Genomic DNA, 13653 nt, shown 5'->3' with positions numbered 1-13653 from the left:
ATATATTATGCTAAGTGAAATAAAGTCAAAAAAGAACAAATTCCTTATGATTCCACTTCTAAATGAGGTACTAAGAGTAGTCAAATTCAGAGAAAGTAGAATGATAGTTTCCAGGGAATGAGGGGAGGGAGAAATGAGGAGTTATTCTTTAATGAGTATGAAGTTTCAGTTTGGGAAGATAAGGGAAAAAAAGTTCTGGAGTTGGATGCAATATTGCATGACAATGTAAATGCCACAAACTATATGCTTAAAAATGGCTAAAATGACTGGGCATGGTGATACACACCGTTAAGTCCAGTACTTGGGAGGCTGACACAGGAGGTCTGCAGGTTCAAGGACAGCCTCAACAATGCAGGGAGACTTTCAGCAACCTATGAAGACTTTGTTTCAAAAATGAAAATAGCTGGGTGTGGTGGGGACACATGCCTGTAATCCCAGAAGTGGGAAGCAGAAACGGGAGAATGGCAGATTCGCAGGCAGCCTCAGCTACTTAATGAGGCTCTCCACAACTTAATGAGACCATTTCCAATTAAAAAATAAAATTGGTCTGGAGGTATAGCTCGGAGGTAGAATGCCTCTGACTTCAATCCCAAATACCAAAATCAAATTTAAATAAAAAATAAAAAAGGGGCTAGAGTATAGCTCAGAGGTGGAATGGCCCTGGGTTCAATTCTCAGTTTAAACATTTTTTTTTGGTTAGCTAAGCATGGTGGTGCATGCTTGTAAAACCCACGCTTGGGAGGCTGAGACAGGAGGATCGCACAGTTTCCAGCTACCACTGGCTTAAGAGACCCTGTTTCCAAATAAAAAATATAAAATAGGTCTGGGAGTGTAGCCCGGAGATAGAAGAGAAGGCCCCTGGGTTCCATCCCCAGTACCACCAAAAAAAAATTTTTTTTGGTTAAAATGATAAATTTTTATGTGTGACGGTTAGTTTATGTGTCAACTTGACTGAAATAAAGAGGTGCCCAGGTAACTATTAAAACATTACTTCTGCCAGGCTAAACGCCTGTAATCTGAGTCCCTGGGAGGCTGAAACAGAAGGATTCCAAGTTTGAGGCCAGCTTTGGCAACTTAGTAAGGCTCTCAGCCACTTAGCAAGACCATGTTTCCTTATAAAAAGTAAAATAGGGCTGGGGATGTAGCTCAGACGTGGAATCTTCCTTGGGGTTCAACCCCCAGCACCATTATAAAACAAAAATTAGAAACAAAAAATAGAAAAACATTATTTGTAGGTGTGTCTGGGGCTGTTTCTGGGAGAATTAGCATTTGAATCTACTGATTAGAGTAAAAGCTAGCTGCCCTCACTGATGTGGACAGGCATTACTCAATTAGTGTGGAAAGCCCTAATAGAACAAAAAAGCCAAGAGAGAAAAACTGCTCTCTGCTTGAACGGAGCCATCACCTTCTAGCCACAGACGTTGGTACTCCTGATTCTGGGGCCTCACAATTCAACCTGGACTCACACCACCAGCGTCTTTCCCCTCGGTCCACCCCACACCACCACCAGAGCTCAGGCTTGGGGACCAGCGCAGCAGACCGTGCAGCTTTTCAGCCTCCACAACTGAGAGGGCCAGTCCCTTAACAAATCACACACATGTCCTATTGGCTCTGTCTCCCTGAAGAACACTAATATATTACGCATACTTTACAAAAATTTTTTTAAATAGTATTTTAAAAAGAGCTAATCAAGGTGGGCAGATCACAGTACTTGGGAGGCTGAGACAGGAGGATTCCAAGTTCCAGGAAAGCCTCAGCAACAAAGACTCTCAGCAACCTTGCAAGACCCCATTTCAAAAATAAAAAGGGCCGGCCGGGCGTGGTGGCGCACGCTTGTAATCCCCGCGCTTGGGAGGCGGAGACAGGAGGATCGCGCAGGTTCAAAGCCAGCCTCGGCTACTTAGTGAGGCTCTCAGCAACTTAGTGAGACCCTGTTTCCAAATAAAATATAAAATAGGTCTGGGAGTATAGTCCGGAAGTAGAAAGCCCCTGGGTTCCACCCCTAGTACCACCAAAAAAATAAATAAATAAATAAAAAGGGCTGGGGTTGTATTGTAGCTTGGAGATAGAATGCTCCTTGGTTCAATCCCCAGTACCCTCCCCCCCCCCCACACACACACACAGAACTAACCTAAAAATAAGAAGAGAAGTGGGGGAGAGAGGGAAGGGGGGAAGGGAGGGAAGGAAGGAGAAGGAGGGGGAGAGAGAGGGAGAGGGAGAGGGAGAGGGAGAGGGAGAGGGAGAGGGAGAGAGAGAGGGAGAGAGAGAGGGGGGGAGAGAGAGAGAGAGAGAGAGAGAGAGAGAGAGAGAGAGAGAGAGAACATCAAATTAATTATAGTATAGGGCAGAAAAACACTGGAGATCTCTGGAGATGTGTGGTGGCACATGCTTGTAATCCCTGCACTTGGGAGGCTGAGACAGGAGGAAGCCAGCCTCAGCTACTTAGTGAGGCTCTCAACAACTTAGTGAGATCTTGTTTCCGAATAAAATAGAAAATAGGTCTGGGTGTATAGCCCAAAGTAAGCCCCTGGGTTCCACCCCCAGTACCACCAAAAAGAAAGAAAGAAAGAAAAAAAGAAAGAAAGAAAGAAAGAAAGAAAGAAAGAAAGAAAGAAAGAAAGACAGACAGACAGACATTGGAGAGATATCAAATTAGTGATAGGCTGGGATAGATGGGGAATCTCACTTTTTTTAATTGTTATTGTGTCATGGTTGCCCAGGCTGGCAAACTCCTGGGCTCAAGTGATCCCCCTGCCTCCGCCTCCTAAGTAGCTGGGACTACAAGCATGCGCCACCATGCCTGGCTCTCATTCTTTCATATATACATATACAATGCTAAACATTTTAAGCATTAGTCATGTAATGAAAAAAAATTTACTCCTGATTGTTTTTAAGTGAAATGATACATTTCTAGAATATGCTTTAAAATTCCAAGGGCATAAAAAATAAAACTAAGTAGAGCCAGGCATGGTGGCGTACCCTTGTAGTCCCAGCATTTGGGAGGCTGAGACAGGAGGATCATGGTTCATGGAAGCCTCAGCTACTACTACTTAGTGAGGCCCTTTGCAACTTAGTGAGACCCTTTTTCGAAATAAAGAATAAAAAATAGGGGTGGGTTTATAGCTCAAAGGTAGAATGCCCCTGAGTTCAATCCCCAAGTACCTCAAAAAATAAATTAATTAAATAAATAAAATAAAACATGAAAGCCAGGTGTGGTGGTGCATGTTTGTAATCCTAGTGCTTGGGAGGCCGAGACAGGAGGATCGCACAGGTTTGAAGCCAGCCTCAGCTACTTAGTGAGGCTCTCAGCAACTTGGTGAGAATATAGCCCAGAGGCAGAAAAGTCCGAGTGAGGCTCTCAGCAACTTGGTGAGAATATAGCCCAGAGGTAGAAAAGTCCGAGTTCCACCCTCAGTACCACACACACACACACACACACACACACACACACTAGTGAGACACTGTTTTGCAATAAAAAATAAAAAGGGTTGGGGTAGCTCACAGATTGAATTACCGTGTTCAATACTCAGTACCTTTATTTTATTTTATTTTATTTTGGTGGTACTGGGGGTAGAACCCAGAGGCTTTCTATCTCCGGGCTATACTCCCAGACCTATTTATACTTTATTTGGAAACAGGGTCTCACTAAGTTGCTGAGAGCCTCACTAAGTAGCTGAGGCTGGCTTCCAACCTGTGCGATCCTCCTGTCTCGGCCTCCCAAGCACAGGGATTACAAGCGTGCGCCACCAGGCCTGGCTACTCCGTACCTTTAAAAAAAAAAAAGCATCTGCAAGCCAGGAAAAGAGCTCTTTCCAGAACCCAACAGTGGGAGCACACTTGTCACAGGCTTCCAGCTCCCAGAAACATATTTCTGTTGTCTAAGCTACCCAGCCTATAGTATTTTATTATGGCAGTCCTGAGTGACTAAAATGCTCCTCCTCTGTCTCCATCATTCCACCCACACACACACAGAAAAATGAAGAACATTTATCTAAAGAAACTGAAAGTCTTTCACACAACCCAGAGAAAACAAACATAAAAAACATGGGAGCCCATCAGTCGCTAAGCCCTGCTCATGCACGTCTGTGAGCTTTCAACCAATTTTGATCATATTCTCTTAAATATAAAAAAAAAAACTGTTAAGGATAACACAGAGCTAAAGAAAGGCTCTAACTAAAAGGTCAAAACAAGCAGAAACAAAATTAGAGGAACCAAAAACAATGCAGAAAACATAACATTTCAAAGAAACTATAACATCCTTGAAGAGATAAAAAGAGCCGTGAAAAAGGAATCAAATACTATACACTATAGAATCAAACACCAGAAACAATCATAAAAAAAAGTTAAAGCCAAAATCTTAAAATCCAGTGAAAAGAATAAAATATCCCAGATAGAATAAACAAATCTTTAGAGATCAGATTTCTCAACATCAAAACTGGAAACCAGGCAGTAATAAAAAGCCACCTTCCAACTTTATTTTTTTATAGTGTATCAATAGAAATACCAGGTTTAACATGCACAAAGCAAAGAAAACCAACGATGCTAGATACTGAATTTCTATCGCACTGTCCTTTGAACACACCGGCAGGAAGAACCGCTGAGTGCAGATACCATGCGGTGCAACACCTTCCAACTTTAGAGGGAAAGCAATTTCCAATATAGTAATCTCTCAACAGCCAGAGTCAAGTGTGATGGTAAAAATATACTTCTCACACACCCTTTCACATACTACTAGTAGAAAAAGAAAAAAAAAAAAATTAGGGAATAAACCAAAAGGAAGGCATGAGATCCAGAAAAAAAGGGACTTCAACAGAAATAAAAGAAATTCCCAGAATGTCAGTCAGCTAAGAAAAGTCCCAAGGTGATATTTATGAAGCAGGCCTCGGGAGAAAACAATCTCGACAGAAGCAGGAAGAGCAGCTACAGCAGGGATGTCTGCATGAGCAAACGAAACTGCTAAGTTATCTGACAGCTTTCTCATGGGGATAACTGTACTGAGAATTTTATGTATATATGTATCTAAGTATCTATTTATTTTTGTGGTACTAGGAATTAAACTCAGAGGCATTCTACCTCTGGGTATATCCCCAGACCTACTTTGTTTTCTTTATTTGGAAACGGTCTCAGAAGTTGCTCATGAGGTTGCTGGGGCCGGCTGCAAACCTATGATCTTCGTGTCTCAGTCTCCCAAGTTACAAGCATGCACCACCAAGCCTGGCCTGACAAGCATTTTATAGAGCTGCTGGCGGCATATGGTAAGATTTTGCCGAAGGAAACCAACAAAGGAAAATAAAGAGGCATAAGAAACAAAAGGTTACACAAGAAAATGAAATCAGTCAAATATTCACTCAGCAGTGACAAAAATATTTGGTAGATGAAAATGCTAAATACAAATTTCACTTAATATTGTGACTATCAGAAAGATGGAGGAAAGTGTAGCTGAAAAAAATCAGCCCTTAAAAATCACTCATATTAGCCACGTGTGGTGGCACAGGACTGTAATCCCAGTGATTAGAAGGCTGAGACAGGACAACTGCAGTTTCAGGGCCAGCCTCAACAATTTAGCCAAACCTTCAGAACTGAGCCAGACTGTTTCAAAATGTAAAACTAGCTGCGGGTGGTGGCACACGCTTGTAATCCCAGTGCTTGTAATCCCAGTATTCGGGAGGCTAAGACCCGAGGATCACAGTTCACAGACAGCATCAGCTACTTAAGTGAGGCCCTCTGCAACTCAGTGAGACCCTGTTTCAAAATAAAGAATAGTGGTGTATTCATTTCGAGTCACCCCCCCATGCCATTTTGGCATGGGGCTGTATTTCTATTTTCTGTATTTCTACCTTTTTAATAAACTTCTTTAAATCTTCAATAAAATAAAATAAAATAAAGAATAAAAAATTGGGCAGGGGGTGTAGCTCGGAGGTCAAATGCCTCTGGGTTCCATCCCCAGACCCACGGGAGGGAAAAAAAAATTTTTTTTAAACTAAGATGGGCTTAGGTTGTAGCTGGGAAGTAGAATGCTCCTGGGTTCAATCCCCAGCACCACACACACACACACACACACACACACACAAAATCAGATATTTATATACTTCAAATTATTCGCTACTAAGAAAAACCTCTATTTTCATTAGAGTTAAATTCTGTAACTATACTTTCAAATTCAGTAAAATGGTCTGACTTTTGTTCTAAAATACTTCACAGGGTCATTCTAAAAAATAGGGAGGAAAAGCAAAAATTATAAAAATTATAGGAGTTATATATATTTTATTAGTTATTGGAGCCACTGAAGGACCATAATATTTAATGATGTTTGCTGGTTTTTACCATAATTTTAAATATTAGATACCTTGAATATGTCCTTTTTTTTCCTTTGGGGTGTGTGTGTGTGTCTGTCTGTCTGTCTGTCTGTCTCTCTCTCTCTCTCTCTCTCTCTCTCTCTTTCACAGGGGTTGAACCAAAAGGCATTCTACCTCTAAGCTACACCCCAGCCATTTTCATTTTTTTATTTTGAAACAGGGTCTCAGTAGGGTGTTGGGAATCTTGCTAAATTGCTGAAGCTGGCTTTGAAGCTGCAGTCTTCCCATCTCAGCCTCCAAAGTACTGAGATTACAAGCATGTGCCACGCCCAGATCAGTACATATCCATTTTACTTTCTACATTTTTCAATTTAACAATTTATTCAGTCTTACAAGAAAATGTGCTATTAATTCCAGTATCTTACCTCTATAAGCAACAAAACCTGGTTATTTTTCAGTTTTAGGAATCTAAACCAGGCATAGTGGTGCATGCCTGTAATCGCAGTACTTGGGAGGCTGAGATAGGAGGATCATGGGTTCAAAGCCAGCCTTAGCAACTTAGTGAGGCCCTCCACAACTCAATGAGTTCCTGTTTCAAAATAAAAAATAAAATAGGGCTGGGGATGTAGCTTAGAGACAGAATGCCCCTGGGTTCAATCCCCAGTACCACAAAGGAAAAAAAAATCTAAAATTTTCTGCACTTTTTCTTTTTATGAGAAACAAATATAATCTTTATTTGATGATTCAGACTATCATTCATGTCAACTACAGCATTATAACCAAATGATCATAGGGATTTTAGGTGCGTAAGGCACTGGCACTGTTACTGAATGGACTTAGGCTAGCATGCGTTTAAAATTCTCCTGTTCATCCCTTCTAGCCTTCAATTTTACTGTCAATGATCCTTCCTCTATCAGAATTGACTCATCTTTTAATTTGCTTTGGATTTAAAAAAATTTAAAGCCAGTCGGGCATGGTGACACATGCCCATAATTCCAATATTTGAGAGACTGAGACAAGAGGATCACAGGTTCAAGACCAGCCTCAGCAACTTAGCAAGACCTTGTTTCAATATTAAAAATAAAACAGAGCCGGGGATGGTGGTGCATGCTTGTAATCCCAGTACCTGGGAGGCTGAGCCAGGAGGATCATGCGGGTTCGAAGCCAGCCTCAGCTACTTAGTGAGGCTCTCAGCAACTTAGTGAGACCCTGTTTCCAAATAAAGTATAAAATAAGTCTGGGAGTGTATGCTGGAGGTAGAAAGTCCCTGGGTTCCATCCCAGTATCACCAAAAAAATAAAAAAAATAAAATGGGGCTGGTGCCAGGCACGGTTGTACATGCTTGTAATCCTAGTACTCAGGAGGCTGAGACAGGAGACTCACAGGTTTGCGGCCATCCTCAGCAACTTAGTAAGGACCTCCACAACTTAGTAAGACCCCATTTCATAAGAAAAGAATAAAAAAATAGGGCTGGGGGTGTAGCTTGGAGGTAGAATGCCCCTAGGTTCAATCCCCAGGGCCACAAAAATAAATAAATAATAAATAATAAAATAGGGCTGGGGATATAGCTTAGTGATAGAATGCCACAGGTTCAATTCCCAGTACCACAAAAAATAAAATAAAAACTATGCTGTAAACTCAACATTTACTAAATACCTTGCAAAGCCCTTTCATATACAAACTTTCATTTAGTATCAATACGTTCTGTTGGAATGATAGTCAGTGTAAAAATAAAGAAGTTCTAAGAAATTATATATATTGCAGTACTGGGGACTGAACCCAGGGGCATTCTTTCTCTGAGCTATACCCCCAGCCCTATTTTTTATTTTGAAACAGGGTTCATTAAGTTACAGAGGGCCTCACTAAGTCTAAGTTGCTGAGGCTGGCTGTGAACCTGTGATCCTCCTGTCTCAGCCTCCCAAGTAATGAGATTATAAACATGCACCACCACACCCCGCTTTCTAAAGACTTAAAAAAAAATAGATACAGGAGCTTGTATAATGGAGTTGGGAGTGGCTAAATCTTCTGGGGGCTGTGTATGTCCTTTTGGTTTTGTTGAGAGAGAATCTATTTTCTTTAAGTGTCTTTATAGCCCACATTGGTTCAGACTGTTCAATCAATGAACTATGATAATTGAGGTGTTACTGAACTATGTACAGCCAACTTGGGGCAACATTTTTAAAAAGAGATATATGAAGCTGGGCATAATGGCGAACACTTGTAATCTCAGCATTCAGGAGGCTGAGATAGGAGATCGCGGTTCGTGGACAGCCTCAGCTACTTAGTGAGATCCTTTGCAACTCAATAAGATCCTGTTTAAAAATAAAGAATTAAAAAAAAAAATAGGGTTGGGTCTAGCTTGTAGACAGAATACGCCTGGGTTCCATCCCCAGTACTGAAGAGAGAGAGAGAAAGAGAGAGAGAGAGAGGGAGGATGCCTAAAACAACAGTGACTTGGTCATCCATTTACTATAATTTGTACAAAAGGCACAAAGAAATGAGCACTGTATTACAAATTAGGACTTGTATATTTGAAAATTATATCTATAATAAAGGCACATGTGTAATCATGCTATTTAAAAAAAAACACTTTTTTTTTTATACTAGGGATTAAACCCAGAAGCCCAGGGACTTTCTAACTCCAGGCTCCATGCCCTTTTTAATTATTTTGAAATAGGATCTTGCTATGTTATTGAGGGTCTCACTCAAGTTAGTTAACTTGTGCTAGACTCCAGCCTGCAACCCTTCTGTCTCAGCCTCCCAAATACTGGAATTAAAGGCTTGTGCAACCATATCCAGCTAAAACCACAATTTCTTAATTCACTAAATCCAAACTTTAAAGGGATATTATTTCACAAGTTTAGGGGGAAAACATTTCATCCTTAAAAATTTATCCTCAGATGGGAGTGGTGGTACATTGTTGTAATTATAATCCCAGTACTTGGGGGCTGAGACAGGAGGATCGCAGGTTCATAGCCAGTCTCATAAATTCAGTGAAGCCCTCTGCAACTTAGTGAGACCCTGCTTCCAAAGAAAAATAAAAAATAAAATAGGACTGGAAGTGTAACTGAGAGGTAGAAGGCCCCTGGGTTTCATTCCCAATCAAATAAATAAATAAATAAATAACAATTTACCCTCAAAATATTTAAAAAGCAATTTTTCTGATTTTTAGCTTTTTCTCAACAAAACAGTATTTCTGTCCCCCACAAAAAGTACAAAAGTAGCTGGGCATGGTTATGCACACTTGTAAGCCCAGCATTCGGGAGGCTGAGACAGGAGGATCCCAGTTCATAGACAGCCTCAGCTACTTAGTGAGGCCCTCTGCAACTCAGTGAGACCCTATTTCAAAAAGAAAAAAGAAAAAATAGGGCTGGAAGTGTAGCTCAGAGGTAGAATACTCCTGGGTTCTGCATCCTCAGTACCGCAAAAAAAAAAAAAAAAAAAAGTACAAAGGTGTTAATATTTACCATTTCTTAAAAAAAAAAACCTACACAATCATGAGAAACCATCTTCCCCACATTTTAATATAAAAGCTATCACTACTTATATTTAGACTTAAAAATGTAAAATGTACTTCTCTCAAAAGGAAGATTCTAAATGTAACTTAAGAAAGTATTAAAATTTCTCTTTCACAGAAATTCCACTCTTTTTTCTCTTTGATACTGGGGATTAAAACCAGGGTCTGGCACAAGATAGGCAAGTATTCTGCCTCTCAGTTACCTCGCCAGTTCTTTTATTTTTGAAAAAGAGTCTGGATAAAATGTTTAGGCTGGCCTCAACCTTGCTGCCTTAGCCTCCCCAAGTACTGGATTACAACCTAGGCCACTGCACCTGTTTTCAACAGCCACCTCACCTCAAAGGCTATTTGTGTACTCAATATTTTAAGTCAGAATTGATTTTTTTAAAATGTCTAAGCCGGGCGTGGTGGCACACATCTGCAATCCTAGTACTTGGGAGGCTGAGAGAGGAGGACCACAGGTTCATGGACATCCCCAGCAAGTAGTTAAGTCTCTCATCAACCTAACAAAACCCTGTTTCAAAATCAAAAATAAAATAGGGTTAGAGGTGTAGGTCAGTGGTAGAATGCCCCTGGGTTCAATCTCCAGTACCCCACCCCTCACACACACACAAACACACACAAAGACTATTTTCAGCCATTCCAATGCCCATATTCACTTCCTCACAGAACTCATACAGAACAAATGCAGTTTGCATACCAATAAGACTGATATCAAGCTGCATATGGATAGACTTCCAGGCACTTAGAACTTAAAATATTTATATTTAACCGTTAGAACAAATAGCTTTAAAATACTAACCACCTAAAATTCCTATGTATGAGGGTTATAAATTCCATCCTCAAAACCACTTTTGTAGACTCCACGTTCTCCAAACCTGAGAGCTCTTTCGATTGCATACACCAGCAGAGTACATTCGACACCAGGCTTGCTTATAAGTCAACGCTTTGCTACCTTAAGCTTTGCTACGGCAAATAAAATTAAAAAAAAAAAATCAAGGAAAGAGTAACACTGTTACTACCAACTCGTGTAGCAATGTTTTTAATTGTGAAAAAGCCATTGTAATTCAAACCGAGAACCTTTTCTGATCTAACTAGCATTAGATCAGAAATGTTAAAACTGCTTGGCATTTCATATTTTTTCCTAAAACACAAATAAAACAAAAAGACTTTATTTCACAACACTGTAGCAATGTACAGAAAGATCATTACGAGCTTTTAGTTTGTGGCCACAAAGACCTAAATTCCAGCCCGTCCGTGCAGCACTACTATCAGATCATTATGTATCCCAGGCTAAACAGGTAGGACCACCTAGTTTAGAGAAATACCATCTGAAAAATCCTACGACTAGCCTACATTTCAAAACAAAACTGTCTGAAAAAGAGCGCTTAAGAATTTGCCTTTTTCTCACGCTAAAACATTTTGCAGCCTCTTGGTCTTGATCCAAACACGTCAAAGCTCCCAATTTTATCATCTGCTACAGGAAAAAAAGAATATGGCTGAAAATTCTCCCGAAAGGTGGTATTTCAAATAAGACCACTCAGAACACTTAAGAATATGGGGCGGAGAGGAGGGTGGGTACCTTATGAAACAGCACACTTGGGGCTCTGCACACTACCTCATTTCCCTAATAGGGATGAAATGCTCGGGCCTCTGCTGGCCTCCAGCTGACGCCAAATGCTCTCCACACCCCCCTCTTTTTTTTTTTTTTTTTTGACAGGATTTTCTGGTGTTGGGAGCTGTGTCACAAACACGGATCCCTGCGATCACGTCTCAACAGTTTAGTAATCCATCAAGCATCTTTTAAACACCAAACCCTTCCTCAGCCTCCTCTTCCCAGATCACGTTTCCTGCCCATCTCCCTTCCCAGCCAGACACACACCTAGGAGGGTCCTCCAGACCAATTTCTACAAATCCTGCAGCGCATCAGCCGGGAGGAAAATTTAAAAATGTACACATATGATAGAGAAAACCAGAGTTGCGGCCGTCCCCCTCTCCGCCGCCGAAATTACGGGCTCCATTTCCTGCCCCCGGGGCCCGCAGCCCGCGCACGCGGCGCCTCCCCTCCCCCGCGCCCACCTCGCGGCGGCGGCGGCCTCAGCTCGCCGTTCTCCTCGCGGGCCGCCCCGCCGCCGTGCCTCCGCTTCTCCTTCTCGCGCTTGTCCTTGGGTCTGCGCGGCTTGGCGCCGGCCGCGGCGGCGGCGGGCGGCAGGAGGTGGCGAGGCTGGGCGTGCAGCAGCGGAGGCGGCACCAGCAGTTTGCGCGGCATCGGCGGGGTCAAGGAAGCGGAGGCCGAGGAGGGGACCGCCGGGCCGGCGGAGAAAGAGAAACAGCTCCGAGAAGAGGACGGGGAGGCCGCGGCGGGCAGCGCGGAGAAGCTCCAGGAGGCCGGGCTGCCGTAGCTCTGAGGCGAAGGTGCCGCCGGCGGCTGCAGCTGCCTGCCGGTCCCGCCGCCGCTGCCCCCTTCTCCGTTCACTCTCCGCGGCGCCTTCTTCTCCTCCGTCCGGATCTTCTTGGCGGACAGAGAGCCCGACGGGTCCCGGGAGGAAGACTGCAGCTTGCCGGAGGGCTCTTTCTCGGGGACCGCCGAGGCGGCGGCGGCGGCGGCGCCGTGCGCTGGGCTCGGCGGGGCCGCCATCTTGCGCTCCTGTTGTATTTACTCTCCTCCGCGGCCCGGCGCGGGCAGGGGGCGGGCCCTCCGCCAGGGGCGGGGCAGGGGCGGGGTGGGGCCGGGCCCCCGGCCTGGCCCTCCATTGGGCGAGCCGTGCTGAGGGATCCATATGGGAACCAATCAGAGGCGCGGACCTAAACCCAAGGGTTGGGATAGCGGAGCGGACTCGCTTTGGAGGTCAGAGCCGCGCCGGGTGCGGCGGGCAGCAGCGAAGACTCCCTCGGAGGGCCTGCAGCTGTCGCCCGCGTGAACTCAGGTGCCCTGTGCGTGTCTAGGAAGAACCCCACCCAGGACCCCCACACTCGGCCCCGATTGCGGTAGCGACTGAAGAATTTGTCTTCGTTGTACCACTTTCTCTTTTTCCCTGGGGCCCCTTTGGTCCTTTCCTGCCTCTGCGCGTTCCGAAAGCTGTATTCCGGAGATGCTCAACTCAGAGGAGAAAATTTTGTCAAGAATTAAATCCTTTCTTCTGTTAGTCCGTAGTTTTTGGTGGGAGGGGCTAACAATCTTTTGATGTGGTAACAAGATGTGTTACTGTTGTTAAGATCCTGAACTCTAATGATTTGAGGGAGATGATTTCCTGCAAAGCTGGGACTTTAGGATTACTTCCGAGCTTGAAGGTAAGTAAGACTCCCCCTGGGTATAGAGACTTTTTAAATTGTTCTGACTGGATGAACGCTTAAAAGTTTTAATATAATCATACCTTAAACTCACCAAGAAAAATCTGCTAGCGATATTTATAGACGTTTGAAAAGCAAGAATTTTTTTTAAGTTTCTCTCTCCTTGTTCGTGTGGTTTCCTGAGTGATCCATATTCTGTAAACGTGTGTTTTGATTTTTAGCTTAAAGAATAAGGAATTTGGGGAGATGGGTTGCAGTACATTTTTAACTGTTGTGGCAAAGAGCATGGTTTTAATTTGGCTCTTAGATCTAATAAGAGATCACAAAGCCAAAGGGATGGGTGTAAAGTGAAAGTAGTTAACGCAGGAGACGACTACCAGTAAGGGAAAATTTTTTAATTTCTAAGAAAAGCCCTAGGTTACCTGTTACTTTCTAGAAACAATTAAAAGTAACCTTTCAATAATACCCATTCTCCTGACCTCAGAAAGTTGGAATTCCTTGTTTTCCTCTTCTGTTTTTTCTGTCTGTCTTTCTTTTTGTTTATTTTCT

The 13653-nt window shown here is 43.0% G+C and overlaps 1 protein-coding gene across 1 annotated transcript in view; it reads right to left on the bottom strand.

Moving 5' to 3' along the window:
• RSBN1L (round spermatid basic protein 1 like) overlaps window positions 1-12451 on the bottom strand; it is a gene marked incomplete at both ends in the record, with an annotated part of 78924 nt that extends 66473 nt beyond the window's left edge. The window contains one exon of the mRNA XM_080701478.1: window positions 11893-12451. Coding sequence (XP_080557604.1) covers window positions 11893-12451 — 559 coding nt within the window. The remainder of the gene's footprint in view (window positions 1-11892) is intronic.
• Window positions 12452-13653: the final 1202 nt, after the last annotated feature.

Source organism: Muscardinus avellanarius (genome assembly GCF_963383645.1).
Source record: "Muscardinus avellanarius genome assembly, chromosome: 9".
Lineage (NCBI taxonomy): Eukaryota > Metazoa > Chordata > Mammalia > Rodentia > Gliridae > Muscardinus > Muscardinus avellanarius.
The sequence above is the reverse complement of the archived record's forward strand: the minus strand, read 5'-3'. Positions and strand labels throughout refer to the sequence as shown.